The 18,383-nt window shown below is 39.2% G+C and overlaps 1 protein-coding gene across 1 annotated transcript in view; it reads right to left on the minus strand.

The window, feature by feature from the left end:
• Nucleotides 1-8,998: 8,998 nt before the first annotated feature.
• Nucleotides 8,999-18,383, minus strand: part of dph1 (diphthamide biosynthesis 1) — a 115,807-nt gene continuing 106,422 nt past the window's right edge. Inside the window, exons 11-12 of the mRNA XM_036562055.1 lie at nucleotides 12,089-12,223; nucleotides 8,999-9,899 (exon numbers count right to left, since the gene is read on the minus strand). Of these exons, the coding sequence (XP_036417948.1) occupies nucleotides 9,819-9,899; nucleotides 12,089-12,223 (216 nt within the window). The 3' untranslated portion in view covers nucleotides 8,999-9,818. The remainder of the gene's footprint in view (nucleotides 9,900-12,088; nucleotides 12,224-18,383) is intronic.

The raw sequence follows: 18,383 nt of genomic DNA on the forward strand, positions 1-18,383 counted from the left end.
GCCTATTAATTCAAGCTTGCGTAACACAACATCCTCTCTTTCCAGCAGCAAACAGCCCCGACAGCGAGTAAGTCTGAGATAATCTGCATTGCAATCAATATGGAGTGGAGGAAGTGGGCCATGCCATTATGGAGTCTGAGTGGTGTCATTCTGAGGCCAGAGAGACTGACTTCCTTTTATAGTTGCCATCTGAGACACTCACTGATGCCTAGGGAGATCAGCACTCTGTAAAAGAGCATATGGGAATATTTAGCATTCAGAGTATTCCGTAAGTTCATGTGTGAGTGCAAAAAAAGCCCAGCAGTGATGTGCTCACACTACTTACACTGTTACAGCAAAAAGAGACCAACCAGTGTCAAGTAAATGATGTGCTACATCTTATGCACAATAATGCAGCACATGATACAACACTTTCTTTTACAGACAGCGCGTTCTGTTTCATAAACGGACAGAAAGAAAGGCCTCCAAGGTCAGCGCATCAATACCTTGGCTCTAGACTGCTTACTGCTAAAAGTGCCTGAAAGTACAGTAACAGTCTACAGTCATGGCTACTGATGCCTGGCAAACCTCTACTGAGTGCTCCACCTCTTAAAGAAGACAAAGCCCCAGCTCACTCTCATTCTCCTTGAACACAGCACATCTGAGCTCGAGGAAGAATCCATACCGTCTTTCTTGGATAACCCTGCCCTACATAGGCAGCGTCTTAGCCAACCAGCCAATCAGAGAAGAGCATCAGCAGTTTCCACAGCAAATTTCATTTTCCCCCCTACTTTGCTGTCTCCATGGCGACCGTGGCTTTAGATTGTTACTGTAGCAACAGCACCACTGGTAACAGTCTACAGCCATGGTCGCTAGGGGGCAGACACAGCGACGGCTGAGGCATCCTCTAACCTTAGCTCTTCTCATACAAGCAGACATCTGATCTACTGTTCTGAAACACGAACGAAAGTAATCTAGCAGCCGCCTAATGGCTACATTCAGGTGTCAGTTTAATTAGCTTACAACCACTTACATGTGCTGAAGTGTTATGGGATTGTGGATACAAAATAAACTAATTTGAGTGAATGAAGGCCCCAGTCAACACAGACCGCACAGCTTACCGGATATTACCCCTGCGTCAGTAGTCCTATTAGCAGCCCTAACTGCGTCTAAGAGAGAGAGGAGGAAGGCGGGGGGGGGGAGACAGGTGAAGAAAAAGAGATAGAGAGAAAGCTGAGGGTTAACCTGCAGTTTTTACCACTCACTTGAGGTTTAAGTACCTGTTTGCCTATATATTCACTCAGGTGCAGTATGAAGATACAGAACTCAAACCTATTGCTTTATCTGACTATCTTAGCACTTCCAACTGCTTGTAATGTGTTTGTTCTCACCTCATGCACATAAAATAAGCAGCATGGAACCTACGGCAATGCATTCTAGCTAGCAACATAAAACAGAGAGGTTACAAAGGATAAAAAGTTTAGTATAACTTTGAACACTCTTGTCTTATCAAAACCTAATGAAGAGTATAACCATTTATAAGGGGCTGGCCCAAGTTTTATACGTGTATTATATATATATATATATATATATATATATATATATTATATATATATATACACACACACACACACACATATTGCTGCTGTAGGAACAAAACCTCGTATCTTCATTTTTGTCGTTTTTCAGTTTTTGACATAATTTGAAAGTACCTGTTACCCTTTACATTGTGTATAGATTTTATGATGAATGGACCAAACGAAATGGCCTAAAATTACCTGGAAAAAAAGTCTGATTCCATTGACTTACATTATAAGTAAAGTAGATTTTTCCTTCTCCTGTAAAGTTACCATTTTGGAGAAACAAGGTTTTGTTATATGTATATAAGTGTACAAGATATATATATATAATAAACTGGCTTTCACATTGTACCATTAGATACTTAAAATCTAGATATATCAACTTACATTTTTCACCTCTGAGAGTTATGATTTTGGCATCTAAAGGTTTTGTTACTACTACAGATGGCACAATACCAACACTAAAACTTTGATTATGAACTGACATTGATAGTCATCCAACACTTTTTATTTAACAACTACTGAGCTTTAAAATGAGCTTAATTTAATTGAAGCGCTTCACCTCAGATGAGCATCTAAAAGTAGGCTATCATGCTCCTCAAACACTCTACTGCCCCACAGGAAGAAACATCACGAGTGAGTGAGTGAGTGCGTGCTATTTCAGGACAGATTCGTTACAGGTTCAGGGTTATTTTTTTCCTTCCAATACTGACACTCATGAATACTGATATGTTAGCTGTATTTATGACTGACGATTTGCTCTGTATCCCCATGTCAGATCTAACTGATGGTCTCTATTCCATGGCATTAAAAGCTGAGGGTAAGACGACTGATAGTCATTGCTGTACACTGCACTCCTTTCATCATCTTTAAGATGCTCTAGTGTTAACATAGTGTTAAGTCTGATATCATAGCTTATAAAGTGAAGACAGAGAGAAACGTTTTTTTTCCTTTGATGTGTTTGTCTGTGATCTGTGGATATTTTGTACAATGCTCCTGACAAAAATAAACCATATTTCAATTCAGTTACGCCACTGAACCTCTTTTTATCAACACGTGAAAGCGAGCGTGAATGAGTGAGTGTGTAAGGAAGGCCGTACTCCCTGTGCAGCAAGAGCTCACACACTGCCACCCAACACTCACAGCATGTAAAACTCTTACTGTTCAATGAGCAGGGCTCTCGGATGAAAAACCTTCATTTTCAGGCCGCAGCACAGTGTTCACCCAGAACAAACGTGTTCACAGATCCCTGACAATACAAGCAGCTAATGTGTAGCTGCCTGATTCAGTAGTGCTGAAGGCTGGGCCACGGCGGCCTACAGGGACCGGAGAACATGCTGCTGTCTGACAGCGGAGCGCCGGTTCTCCAGCTCTAAAGCCCAACTGAGTTTGCAGAGATGAAACGGCTAGAACTGTGAATGCATGAATTCTCTGGGAAGGAAGTGAGAAAAAATGACCAAAGCAGGGCCACACAGCAAGTCAGTGCTCCACTAATTGGACTGCACTTCAGACCGAGGCACATTAAGAAGTATCGTTAATAGAACATGCATGACTCATCAGGTTAGTGTCTTTTCACATTTCTCCTGACTTCAGATTGGTTGCAGGAGGGGGGGGGAGAGAGAGAGAGAGAGAGAGAGAGAGAGAGAGAGAGAGAGAGAGAGAGAGAGAGAGAGAGAGAGCAACAGGGAGAAAGAAAAAGGGAAAAAAGGGAGAGAAAAAAGGAAAAGCAAGACAGAGATGGGGTGAGTTGAAGAGAGAAGAAAAAAGAAAGAGAGTGACAGATGAAATGAGAGATAGAAAAAGAGAGAGATAAGGAAAAGAGCAAGAAAGGGGAGAAAGATAAAGGAAGACAAAATAGAGAAAGAGAAGTGCTGTGGCATGACTAAGCAACAGAAGAAACATGAGCTAGAGAGAGAGAGAAACAGAGAGAGGGAGTCGGGAGAGAGAAAGGGAGAATGAGAAAGAGAAAAAGGGAGAGGAAAAATATTATTATTGTTATATTAAAAGAAGAAAAAAGAGAGAGAAGAGAGAGAGAGAGAGAGAGAGAGAGAGAGAGGAAGAAAAACAGCTCATCTTTATGCTGTTTCGCAGAGGTTTAATGATATGCAGAGGTGTTTTTGGCTTTCCAGCACAGGGCAGACTGACCTCCCACACATAATTAGTCATCCCATTTCAGCACTTGATATTTCTCTCTTTTTCCCTGTCAAATCCTCTCATCCCCCCCAACCTTCTCTCTCTCTCAATACACTCGTGCCCATGCCCCCCCCCCACTGCATTTAACATTCAGCTCATGTTAACACTTACATTCTCCTCCCAGCGCTTAATTTCTTCATATCACTAAATCCCGTCTTTCCCTTTACTACTGCATCGCTCTGCTAGGGTACTTCTAGCCATAATTGTAGCATTGATTTGTTATTTTTTTTAAATGTCATTCTCCTTTTGCTCTAAATTCTGCATAGTTACTCACTGTCTCCTAACTTCATCTGCTGTTCTTAGTTACTCTTTTTCCAAAGCCTTTTCCTCATCTCTAACTTTTGCATCAGCACTTACTTTGCCATCTGTTTCCTGCCTTAAGATCTGGGCCACCATCCACTAGTCCAGATGTGGAGAGAGATGACAGCTTGCTTCCACACGCCGATCGCACATATTTGGATCTTTGTGTACCTCAGATTTTTTATAGAAAAACGTTCATCGGAGCAGCGCAGTAGAAGAATCACTCCATTAAGAACCTTCCAATGAATGGTTCTTTAAAGAATCATTTTTGTGAATGATGTGAACAAACATACTTAAGTTTAAAGAACCTTCGCATGATGTAGAAGTTCAAACAACAAACAACAAAAAGACTTTTGAGTTGACATCCCTAAAGAAGCATGTTTGAACAAGAGATATATGAGTGTGAAGAACCTTTTAAACACATTATGTAAAGTTCTACACCAATTTAAGGGTTCTTCCTAGAACAGTTACATTAAGTGGAGGTTCCTTAAACTTCAAAAAGGTTCTTTACACTCATATCTCATTCAAAAAAGAATCATACACTGAAAGGTTCTTCAGGGAACCAAAGGAAGACGTGGTTCTTCTATGCTTTTGTGCAAAGAACAGTTTTTGACACCTTTATTTTAAAAGGGATAAAACTGTACATCTCAGCCAAGAACCTTTAAGGAACCTTTATTTCTAAGAGTGTACAGTTTTTACTGTGCGCTGAGCAAGGCTCTGGACTGTGAACCATGAAAAGTAACAAATATTGAGCCTGCTTTTTTATGGCACTGCCGACAGAACAAAACCTCGTATCCCAAAAATGACAACTTTACAGGATACTTTCATTTACATACTTTACTTTTAATGTAAGTCAATGGAAACAAACTTTTTTCTTGGGTCATTTCTTTTGGTCCATTCATCAGGAATTTTACACACAATGTAAAGAGCAACAGACATTTTCAAATGATGTCAAAAGCTGAAAAATGACACAAATGGAGGTACAAGGTTTTGTTCCAGCAGTGATGTGTTTACATAATACAGTGTATATATTGTTCACTTTCACATTGCATTTACGTACACAGCTCCTGCACAACCTCATAAACTAAAGCGAGAAGAATGCACACATCATAAACATGCTGACATGCATGCTACTGTACTTCTTCGAGGAATCATGCATCACTACTTGAGCCAAAAATGTGGTTCAGCAAAAGAACTGCAGCAAGCACCAAACTGAACACTGTCTCCACAGTTTCACAATGACTGCAGCAGCACCAAGGAAAACTCTGAAAACCAGGGCCAGATGAGAAAGCAGAATAAAGCTTAAAGGCACTTATCGTCTGGTAGCTACAGTAGGTGAGGATGGAGGCAGTGAAATCCCAGGGTTCCACAGCACAGAGTGCAGGTTGAGAAAGCCTGAGGCAACTCAGTGTGGGACTCTCTGTGTTTTATACTCAGTGTGAGCCCTCCTCTCTTTCTGCTGAGGGACCACCGGGCTCTTTTGGAGTGAACACACACCCACAGCCACATGTGTGTTTATGTATGGTCTTGCTTTACTATCATCGTGGGTGATATATGGACAGCAAAGTGCAAAAATACAGACGTTGTGGGTAGAGGAGTAGAGAGTAGAAAAGACTGACAAGGGTTTGCAAATAAATAAACAGTACATAAATAAACAAATGAAGAAAGAAGGAAAGAAACAAACATCCTCAACATTTACAGCCACATGCAAAAGTTTGGACACTCCTGGTCAAATTACATTTTTATTGATGAAAGTAAGTACACATCCCCTACAGAGACACTTGTACAATTACTGTTTATTTGCTGAATTTAACATGTAGCACATTTTATATTTAGGTTTGATTTTTTGAGTATGATAAACTGTGCACTAAAATTTGCAGAAAAATGCCAAATTTAGGTTTGTTTCTTGTAGAGGATATGTTGACTTATTTTCGCTTAAAGAAGAAAAAAAAACAATCAACAAAACTCAATTCGATAAGGGGTGCCAAAACGGTTGCACACAACAGTATCTTTTTAGTTTATCTTTTTTGTCTGGAGTTTATATTTTTTAATTTGACATTTTTTTCCATAAGCATTTCATAATTTATTTTTTTATTAGAAAAACCTGCACATGACGGTACTGATTTGGTGGGAATATAGCAGATATTCTAAATAAACAAAGAAAAAAGCCCTCTCAGCAATTTTACCATTTTTTTATGTTTTGATTTTATGTATCATCACAATTCCTTGTTTTAGTCATTGTTATCATCATTAGTACTGATTAAAAAAGAATACTTTTTTACTGCTCTCTTTGTTTAATATTTTTATTACTGTATATTCTGTTGTTCTCAGTTGCTTGATTTTGTTTGTTCTTTCACTCTAATACACAATCAGCTGCATTTTCACACAAAAGTCCTATCATTATTATTATTATTATTATTATTATTATTATAATAATCACTTTGCATTGAAGTTAGTTTGGGTTAGATTTAAGATTTAGGTCAGGCAAAGTATCAGAACGACTGAGCTGCAGTTTCAAGTGTATAGCTGTGTGTAGAAGTTTGGGCTCCCTGGTCAAATAATGTAATAATAATTAAACTCATCAAATAAATCAAAATTCTGCACTAAAATTTGCAGAACACCACGATATTTGAGTGTCTTTTCTGGATAGAATGTGTTCATTTATTTTCACTTTGATCAGGAAACTTTTACCTACGGCTGTAAGCTTCCAGAAAGGGATAGAAAACAGATGTGTGTGTGTGTGTGTGTGTGTGTGTGTGAGCGAGAAAGAGAGGAGATAGAGATGGAAATGGTGAGATGACAGTGACTGAGGCAGAGGCTGAAGCTGAAGCTGAGGTGAGGTGAGTCAGCATTTCCTGTCTCAGGAAGATAAACAATTTGTCAGGCTCTTCAGCTCTTCACAGCAGCGGCCGCCTCCAGCAGCTCCAGCCTGATGGGCAGCGCATACAAAAGCACAAACACAGATGCGTGCACACACACACACACACACACACACACACACACACACACACGCCAAATGTGCGTAAATTAGCCATTCATTTCCTAATAATGGGTTTCCTCATTTGCTTTTCAGGAAAACTTCTAATCCATGTCAACCCGTAACAGGTGCAACTTCCTGAAATGCAATGAGAAGCAAAGCCCTTATAATATCTCTAATGCATTCTGGGGAAAAAACAGGGCAGGAGGAAAGACTCAAATGGACATCATTTTGGACAATTTAAATTATCAGTGAAATCACTGGAAATTAATCAATTAGTTTATCTATAAATCTACAAATAAAATGAATAATAAATGAAATATAAACAAAGTTGTTTAAAACCACTTGACTGGGCCATATACACACACACACACACACACATCTATATATCTATATAGATACTAGTAGTTACTGAATACTTTACAGTAGTTATTAAACAATAATTCTTAAGATTATTAACTACATAAGACGAGCAGTCAAATGGACATGACATCTCTACAGGCAAGTTTAAGTCAAGAAATATAGCCAATGCCTTAAACAGACAGACAGACTGTCTTCAGCATACCTTACTGTCATTCTCTGCTCAGCACAGAGGAAATGGAGGCTCATGGCCACAGAATTGTTTGTGTGTGTGAGTGAGAGAGAGTGAGAGAGAGAGAGAGAGATTCTCAGCCCATCTGGAAGCAATCACACACAAGCACACTTAAGCTACAAAAGTACACAGGGTTCCCCCTCTCTCCAAACACACTCAGCCACTGCCATGCAAAACCCATCAGTAAATCAATCTCCCGCGAGCAGCACTGATTACTGCAGAGCAGAATGAGCCCACTGACACGCTGACAGCGCCATCTAGTGCACATGGAGGAGAACTAACAGAGACTCTTCATCAAGAAGATAAAGCCACTTGATTATAAATAATAAGTTGCTGAACTATAAAATAATCATTATATAAAAATATGTGTGTGCGTATTGCATATGTTACACTCTGTAAATTCACAGAAATTATGCACTAAAACCTGCAGGGAAACACCACACTTTGTTTCCTGTGAACATATTTTTACTTAGAAAATCAAAAGCATGTTATTTGACCAGAGGTATTCTGAAGTTTGCATACAACTATATATGTATGTATGTATATAGACATATATTCTAAGATATATTCTAAGAGTTGTGCCAGAGTCTCAGAAACCTAAGCAAAATGTTTAAAACCATTTATCTGGGCCATAACTGTGCTTCTGCTTAGAAAATATATAAGTATTATTTAAGTTTACGTTAATGTTTCTAATATTACTGTTTTGCAAACACTACATAGATAAATAGCTGTTTAAATAATTTTCTTGGGTGCCTAAAACTTTTGCACAAAATAAATAATATATATATATATATATATATATATATATACACACACACACACACACACACACACATACACACACACACACACACACATTTGACTTTTTTTTTACCATAATCAAAACATCAAATGAGGGAATATCGGCTGGAGGAATGGTGTTCTACCCCTCCAGTGAGGTCAAGAGACTTCACATTAATCCTTTATTCTGTCAACTGTCTGCATATATACACTCACTGGCCTCTTTAAGTGCGTCTACTTTGTATCTTCATTGGCCATTTTATTAGGTCCATGTACCATATGGCTGCATTTTGTAGTTCTTCACCTACAGACAGTAGTTTCTGAGCGATTGTTGAGAAACTACTGAGCAGGTATTATTTGGGTGGTGGATCATTTGCAGCACTGCAGTGACACAAAAATGGTGCTGGTACGGTTGTGTATTTGAATACATATATGACTATATTAGTTACATCAATTTGACATTCACACCAACTTCAAAAATATGACATAATATTTGCAAAACTGACAGACTATGCAAGAAATATTACATAATCCTTATGAAGTTCTGAAACTATTTGAATTGATGAGCGATTCAGCGACTATAAAATATGGAATGTGCAATATAAACTTTACTGTAGCATGCAGATTTCCTTTATACTGTAATATACTGTAAATGTATGGGATCTTAAGAGAATCAGTCTAATTTGGCTTACATAAAGGGCTTCAACTAATTCTGCACACAGCCAGCTTCTTTAGTGCATAATGAATGTGTGTTGAGTCATCACCCATACGAAAACATTCCAATGTGGAATTTAAATTATTTTCTTTGTGAGGATGTGCTGTAGAATAAGAATTCCTTCAATAATATTTAATTTAGCTCCATTTAATGTTTTATTTTGCATAAAAAAATATTAATGTACAACCTATTCCAAGTTTCACATATGGAGCTCTTTGTGGTACAGAAGCATTAACGGCATAATAGCGGGGCAGCTTGAAAAAAAGTGTATTATATTTCTCTGTCTGTGCACACTTTCATTCCTTCCTGCAATTTTTGCCTTCAATAGAATGTATGAAGGTCAACACAATGCAAAGTGTTTGGCAGCTCCTTTTTCGCCCAGAGACAAGATGATTGCATTTAACTAGCAGCCCACATGCTGCAATCTGAAACAAACAATGTGCACTCAGGGTCAACTCTCTCTCTTCCACACACACACACACACACACACACATGCACACAGATATACACAACCCACTCACAGAGAAACACACTCTTGTTGTAGTCTGATAGGGGGGCTGGTTTGATGTAGTGCTTTGTGGGAAGAGAGAGTGGTGTAAGGCTGATATCCACAGTGCTCTGACAACAGAGCCAAGCGCAGGCTTATGATTGGCTGTCTCCTGCAGACGCTGCGCTGTGGTTGGCTGCTGCTGCTGCTAAGTGTTATTCTGTCTGGCAGCTGCAGGGGGTGCTCTGCTCCCAGTTACCACTCTTGCCCTGCTGGACACAGTGTGAGACTGCCTTCTGCACAGGAGGAAGAGGAAAAAAAGCCAAAAAAAGCACAATGTTACATTTGGGTTTTCTCCACTAACTGAGGACTGACAGTACTTACACCAAAAGTCAGAGACCACCCTTCATTTATCTAAGTTGCAGTCAACACAGACATTAAATGGATTTCTGAAGAGATCAAATATAAGGTATTTCACTTGCATAAGGAAGAGGAAAGACAAAGGAAAAAGACCTGGTAGACCACCAAAACTGTCACCTCACTTCAGATCAAAATCCACAGGTGTTTCTGTCCATCCCTCCACTGTGAGAAGACAACTCAGCGCTATGAGTCTGAAAAGATGTCTGGCTATCAAGAAGCTGTTACTGAGAGAAGAAAATAGACAAAAAAAGAGCCTAAACTCTTGTCTTGAAGAGTCTAAATTTGTCATTGTGTTTGTCGGATTGTAAGAATCAGAAAATGCAACCAACTTCTAAGACCGAACTTGGGAGGTGTGTAAAAATATCCCTGCAGATTTCTTTGAAAAACTGAAAGCAAGACTGGAAGCTAATAAAGACAAAGAATGGACACTCTAAATACTGAACATTTTGAAATTAGTGGTTGAGGCTTCTGCGTACGTTTTAACAGGAAATTAAATAAGTGTAGGGTGGTCTTCGACATTTGCACAGTACACCATTTGACTGCTAAAAAAGAAATCTTTCAACATCAGCATATTAACAGGTAATATAACAGGTAACTACATTTAATTTTTTTACTGGCATTTAATTTGCAGTAATTGTACACAGATGACATTACTGTAATGAAATTAGCAAAATCTAATTCATGTCAAAACATACTCCACATCAGGGTGTAACTTTTCTCAAATACTATCACAATTTCATTCAACTGGATGAACTTTTTTTGGTTCGACTCAGTGGTTTTTGAAGATACACAGAATACACAAATGTACTCGGAGGAAATATTTACCTAGTTGAATAATGGCTGTGTCTAAAACTGAGGGCTGAGCTAAAATACCTACAGCTAAAAATCCATATTAAGCAGGCCATTAAGAGGTGAGTATCCTAAACTCATGCGGAAGTATTGATACAGTGGAATAATGACTCAAGCGGTAAATAAAAATACCTTTCCAAAAAACAGCCTGAGTAGAAATATAAAAGTAGCAGGTAAAAACTACTTCAGTACTGAGCAATTGTAGAACTGCAGTGGAACTACTTGGTACATTAAGTATCTCTTAGCAAAGGAACTTAAGTCTGGTTTGAGGTTTGCTATTCTTGATTGAGGCTTGGTCAAAAATAAAATGCTAAAGGTCCAGAGTGAGAAGTCTAACCAACTGCAAAGCAGTACAGAATTACAGAATTATATTTAACACAACAATAATTTAGTAATTAACTGTCAATAACTAAAATATAACAGAGTAAAAAGCAGATTATTTTCCTCACAAACACATTTGAGTAGAAGTAAAAGTATTATTATCTGAAAATACTCATCAAAATTTGACTTGAGTACATGTAAATGAGTAAATGGAAGCAGTATGATTAATATTACATTAGATCATATAGTTCATTATATAGTTCATTAATATTACACTTTATGCATTTTTATTACACAGCAGTGTGGTGATTTCACTACTGTAGTGATAATTATTTGAATACAAGTAATAACATACAGTAATAGGTTATTTGGTACTGAAAACCTACTCAAGAGATATCTCTGCAGGCAGCATTTTATGCAAACATCCCATTTGGACATGAATAATGCCACAGTAGGCAGCATGTTTCGGACAAAGACATGGGCTATAAACACAATAAACACATATTTCTGAATTTATAGAAAGAAAATGAGCAGATGATTAATGAATATAATTATAAAATCAATTAATATTGACACAGGCTATAATTTCGCTTATGAACATTTCTGTGACGCTTCTTTTTTTCCTTCTCACTTAGCACACTGTGCAGTAAACGGTGACTGAAATGTGCCAAGTACATGCAAAAATGTATTCACTGACCTGAATAGCCCCTCACCACTGGGGGTCACTAAAGCAGCGTGCACCTGCATTTCCTTATCTAAACACCATCTGCCTTGTGGAGCTATAACCCATCAGAGATTTCCGAGTAAATCATACCTCTGAATCAATAATCCTGAATAAATTCCCTCTCTCTCACACACACACAAAGATATGTATCTGCTCCTAACTCACACACACCTGCGGCTGTTTGCGTGCAGGCCGTTTGGGTTGGTTGTCTGGGTGATTGGGGGCCCAAGGCCCCAGGCTCTGATTGGAGTAGAAATCCATGGGATATACCTCCTGCCATCCTATCTGCTGCAGGGCTACTGCTGCCTGAGAGAACGAGAGAAAGAGAGAGTGAGACAGAGAAAAAGAGACCTCTTTTATCAATTATAAAACCCAGCTTTTTTTAACGCCTGTACATTTTCTTTTGCTTCTGTGATAACTACCAATAGCCAATAGCAAATGTCCTATACTAAAGAAATCCTGCTATGTCTTCATTCAACATACACTTTACTTCAACTGATGCACACACAAATGCACTTCTACTAGGGATGCAACTATCCCACTTTACCTCCCTCCCAGGACTGATTCTCACACCTGAACTCAACGTATCAGCTGATACTGGGTATCCAATACCAGTGCAGTTCTTTTTTCTTTGATTTAAAATCTGTGTACCTCACTGGGTAGAACTGTTTGGGTTCAGTTACATGTAACTAGACATCACATCATGTAAACAGACCCTCAAACTCCTACACACACACACACACACACACACGTATGTATGTTGGCATGTATACTAAATAATACTGATCTACAGTTAGGTACATAAACACAAAGCTGTTGTTATTTTAGCTTGTCTACCACAGCATATCGGAGTTGACAGAGAACTAAAAATGACAGTTTCATTTATGATTATTCTAGTTTTACGCTAGTTTATTTTTGAGCCCCTAAAAATGAAATATGACAAAGAAAGCTACTGGATAATGTGGCATTAAAAGTTTGTAGCATGTATGATTGTAAAACAGCACTGAATTAGATGTCTGGCCAATACCAAATCTAATAAGTTCAGTGCCATTTCTTTATGCAAATGAGCTGAGCGGCGACCAATTAGACTGTTTATGTGGCTTATGTGGCACTCTGACTTATTACTCAAATTACTCAATACTCTAATGAACATCAAGCAAGAGATACGACGGTGGAAAAACAGCTAATGTACTCAAAACACTGGATATTATTACATTAGTTGAATTTTATTATTACGTTTATGAAAAGCAATATCAGGCTAACTACAACTTTTACTCTGGACGCCTAGATTTGCTTGTAATTTAGAGACAAACGGTCAGCAGGGGAAGGGATTTGGCTCACTGTAAACAAGTTGCAGCAATAAGTTATATAACATCATAAATATAATATGAATAAATAAATACATATATAAGGGTGATAAGGGACAGTTTCAGTCACAGTATGTGTCCATTCACTTAGAAACTCTGAACTAGACTTCATTCAGACAAGACAACACAGAGAGAATTAGTGCCTGCACAATATAACATATGGTAGCACTACAAATCTATTGAATCAATGAGGTCAAACATGTCAAGTATGAAACCAATTAATCTAAGGGCTAACATCACTTAATAAACATGCCAACATGTAATTTTCAGATATCAGATTTGCATATTAATTGCATAATGCACATAAATGTAGAGCAAAGCTTTACATGTGCCCCTTCTAATAATAACCCTTACAACCTCACTAGAAATTGGTGAAGCAGTTAAAGCGTCTGAAAACTAAAGCTGCTAAGAGAAAGCACAGTAAACATAGCTATTTGCTTTATTCACACTATATCTGTTATTTGAAAGCCTGCGGAGGCTGAGTACTCAAAAATTAGTTGCTGCAACTCATGACTGGGCCTTTATAATAAACCTAAGCACATTCATAGCTTCTCACAGGAGAATGAGACCAGCATTGTCCAATACACTCTCCTTTCCACAGTAAAACCAGAGTAAGTACTCCCCAAGCCTGAGTTTTAGCACTGGGTTATCAATGCACTGCGTTTTCACTCGGTTTGTGCTCGTGTCGACCTGACTCACGAATGAAATATGCTTTAATGTGCTGCTCTAATACCGCAGGACAGATGGCATATGCTGTTTATGAAGTATTGTCTTTAGGACTGTGGCAATATTAGCTCATAAACAAACCCCACTCTATAAATCTGCTCATATGCAGCGAGCGTTCATCCATCCTTAACCTGATCTTCATTCCTCCTCCTTCACTACAGTGAAGGATAGCATAATACGCTCTAATGGAAGTTTTAAATCCTTACGCAGGGAGTCTGTTAGCGGGGACTTTGTCCCACGGCTACAAATAATAATTCAGGATTTGAAGGATTCTTTTCATCACCTCTACAGTAAAACACACACATGCCCTGCCACTGCCACCAGCCCCAATCCCTCCCTCTCTTCCCTCCCCATACAAGCTCTTAATAAACCCAGCCTTGCCACGTTTCCCCTTTCTCTGGCTTTTCATCATTCCCTCGCTCCCTCTCTCCGTCTCGCCCCTCCATCCTCGGCTTCCAGGCTGCGAGCTAGCTGCTCCTGCTAATCCCTATGCTGACAGGGGAGGCAAGTGTGTCTTATTGACTATAAATATAACATGAGACGCACTGAAAATAACCGCTGCCTCCCTTCTGTCTCTGTCTCTTTCCCTCTCTCGTATGCTTCCCAGTGCCATAGAGGAAACAGACGCATGCAAAGTGGGGGAGGGGGTGGTGGAGATAAATAAATAAAAACAAACCAGTGCTATGCAGGGCTGAAGTACAACAGTAAGGGTCTTGCATGAACTAAAGGTGGGCAACATGATGATTATTATGACCACTGACATTATCATATGCTTTTCTAAGTATATCATGGGTATTTTATACAGATGGCGTAATCCCACTTTGTTCTGATACTGAAACTGTGAGTATTGGATAATATCCAATCGACTTTTCTTCTTTAAAATTTACTAAGCTTTACTCTTTAGTTATTTTCAGTTGAAGTACTTCACTTCAGATGAGCATCACGCCTACTCAAACACTCTGCTACCCCACAGGAAGAAATACTGAGCTAACAAATAAGGATGATTCAGAATTTCTGAATATTCGAACAGTCATGAAAGTTTAAAGAATCAAATCGTACATTAGGACTTTTTATATAGCTTCTCTCCAACATTCTTATATTGAAGAACCAAGAGACGTCTGAAGTTTGTACTCTACCTGGGGCAGTGTAGAGCCTGCGTCTTTCATTTTGGTGAGAGTTTGGTGACAGTTACTTATTCTTATCTATTTTGCCCAAAAAAGGAGGCACAGAAAAACTACTGCAGCTGGCTAAAAGCTCCATGCTGCTCCACCAGAACTCTCTGGCACCGCACAGCAGATTAGTGCAGCTGTGGCACATATGGAAACACAGATAAACAAGAAGCTCAAGATTCATTACAGATTTAATGGAATAAAACTTTCAACAGCATTTAGTGCATTTATTAGGTTTGGTATCAGCAAACTAACTCTTCATACACTGCTTTTGAGCTGAAAGATATGTGAAATATATGAAATATTTTGTGGCCAGGCTAATACGGTAAGCTGAGGTGAAACAAGACGACTATAATTTGTCATGTTATCTTAAAGACTTTACATTAGTTGCTTTTCTCAGTTTAAATTTCAAACCACGTTCACTTACTAGATGCTCTGTGCTGCATTTTGTCTGCCTGATACTTCCCATAGGTAGAAGCCTAAGACTCCCAGAGTCCTATACTTTGTTTCATTTTTTTTGGGGGGGGGGCGGGGCGGGCTGTGGGGGTATTGATTCAATTATTTCTCAAATAATGCCTTACCTATTTGACTTTCACTTAAATGCCCATCCCTACTAACAACATAACATTACACAATGTGATTGGGTGGAATTTCATAGTGGATTTGTTACAGGACTCTTTTTCCCTCCGATACCTGGTCTAGCATTTTCTGCTGATTTCAGCCTGATATTGATATCTGGTATTGGATCATTGCCAAGACTAGTAATCTCCCTGGACTCCCTGGTTGTTGCAAGCATGATTTCTTCTCTAATATTTGGTTAAGCACCCAATTGCCTTAATGACAGTGCCAATCCGATCAGGTAGGGATTACAGCAGTCTCCTGAGATCCTGCCCATTTTAGCCCACTCTTCCACTAACTTTGTGCTTCACGTCTGAGCAGAACACAACATTGACTCTCCCACATTCCAGTGAGTTTATTTTCAGTACACTGTGAAAATTCCTTCAATTATCGTGATGTTATATTTCTGGACATTTTATCCATCCTTCGCATTAACTATGAATTTGTGCACTGTTTTAAAAACAGGCTGGTCTCCTATGGAGATACAGGTTCTTTCCTACATGGAGTTGTGATACTGATTTGCTGTTGAATTTCCATACAGTTCCTCTGTCCCATAATCCTGTGTCATATCACCACTCCAGAGCACTTCATATGTGAGCTTGAGTCGCAGGGGTGATGCGAATGTATTACAGTAACAGAAGGATAAATGAAAGCATATAAAATCAGGCGGAGCTCCATTCCAGTGTCACTGAGCTACTCAAGTGCTTCCTTCATAAAGACACATGACCACATGAAAGCTCAAATGCACTAGTGGTTGCACGCTGAGATTATAGATGCCAGCGGTAGCTGCCAGCTGAAAGCCGTGGAGTGACGAGCGCTTTAACGAGACTCGTCTCGTAAAGCACTCCCCTGGCCGCTCGGCTTTCGTACGGGACTGGCAGGGGGATTTGCGCTGATACCTATCCCAGGGAAATGTTCTTATGAGCCTCATGCCAGCCAGGCCCAGCTTTGGCATGAAATGAATCAGGATGTACTAGTGTACTCATCCCTGCTGATTAGAATGGGAGGGGGAGCAAGAGAGTATGTGTAAGTGTGTATGTGAGAAAGAGAGAGAAAGAGAGCATGCATTTAACTGGCCAGTGAGAGGAGCTACTGTTCCATAGTGAAGTGCAAGACTACTCTCTTTTCTGTATCTGAGAAACACTCCTCCTGCTCCTCTCCAAATAAACAAAGAATATGCAGGCTAAATCAACGTGTGCAAGTGTATCAACATAAACTGACACAAGAACTGCACTGATTAGCTGGCAAAGTTCATCACTCACCTACAACACTGATTATGGAAAACTGAAGTGCTCAATAATTCTATATGATAGGAGGCTCAAATTCAAATTCCCGGGGTGCCTCTAGCCAGGCAGTCTTCTTGGGGGTTTATTTGATTTGACTGAAAACTAAAATACTTTTTAGTTATAACTATTATAACTATATACTTATACCACTACTACTAATACTACCACTACTACTTTAATCATAATAATTATAATAATAATAATAATAATTAGTAGTAGTCGTAGTAGTAGTAGTCGTAGTAGTAGTGGTGGTACTACTACTACCACTACTACTACTAATAATAATAATTATTATTATTATTATAGTAGTAGCTGTAGTAGTAGTGTTAGATAAATACATATTGTTAATAAATATTTTGCCTTCAATCAAATCAAGTAAACATTTAGACTTATATTGAACAGCAGTGCCAAACTAAATGGACAAAAGTATTGGGACATCTGCACATTACACCTACAGGAGCTTTTATGACATCCCATTCTAAATCCATAGGCAGTAATATGGAGTTGGTCCCCCCCTTTGTAGCTATAACTGCTTCCACTCTTCTGGGAAGCTTTCTACAAGATTTTGAAGTGTGTCTGTTGGAATTTTTGCTCATTCATCTAGAAGAGCTTTCGTGAGGTCAGACACCGATGTTGGATGAGAGGGCCTGGCTTGTAATCTCTGTTCTAGTTCATCCCAAAGGTGTTTGATGGGGTTGAGGTCAGGGCTCTATGTGGGCCAGTCAAGTTCTTCCACACCAAACTCAACCAACTATGTCTTTATGGACCTTGCTTTGTGCACTGGGGCTCAGTCATGCTGGAACAGAAAAATGCCCAAACTGTTCCCACAAAGTTGGAAGCATATAATTGTCCAAAATGTCTTGGTATGCCGAAGCATTAAGATTTCCCTTCCCTGGAACTAAGGGGTCTAGGCCGACCTGTGAAAAAAAACCCCATAGCATTATCCCTCCTCTACCCAATGCAGACAGGTAGGTAATGTTCTCCTGGCATTCGACAAACCCAGATTCGTTCATCAGACTGCCAGATAGAAAAGCGTGATTCATCACTCCACAGAATACATGTCTACTGCTCCAGAGTCCAGTGGCGGCGTGCTTTACACCACTCCATCCAATGCTTGGCTTTGTGCTTGGTGATGTAAGGCTTGCATGTAGCTACTCTGCATGGAAACTTATGCCATGAAGCTCCTGGTGCACAGTTTCTGTGCTGATGTTAATGCCAGAGGTGGCTTGGAACTCTGCAGTTACTCTGCAGAGGCAGGAGAGCGTTGGTGACTTTTATGCACTATGCGCCACAACACTCG

This window comes from Colossoma macropomum, unplaced genomic scaffold, assembly GCF_904425465.1.
Source record: "Colossoma macropomum unplaced genomic scaffold, Colossoma_macropomum, whole genome shotgun sequence".
Lineage (NCBI taxonomy): Eukaryota > Metazoa > Chordata > Actinopteri > Characiformes > Serrasalmidae > Colossoma > Colossoma macropomum.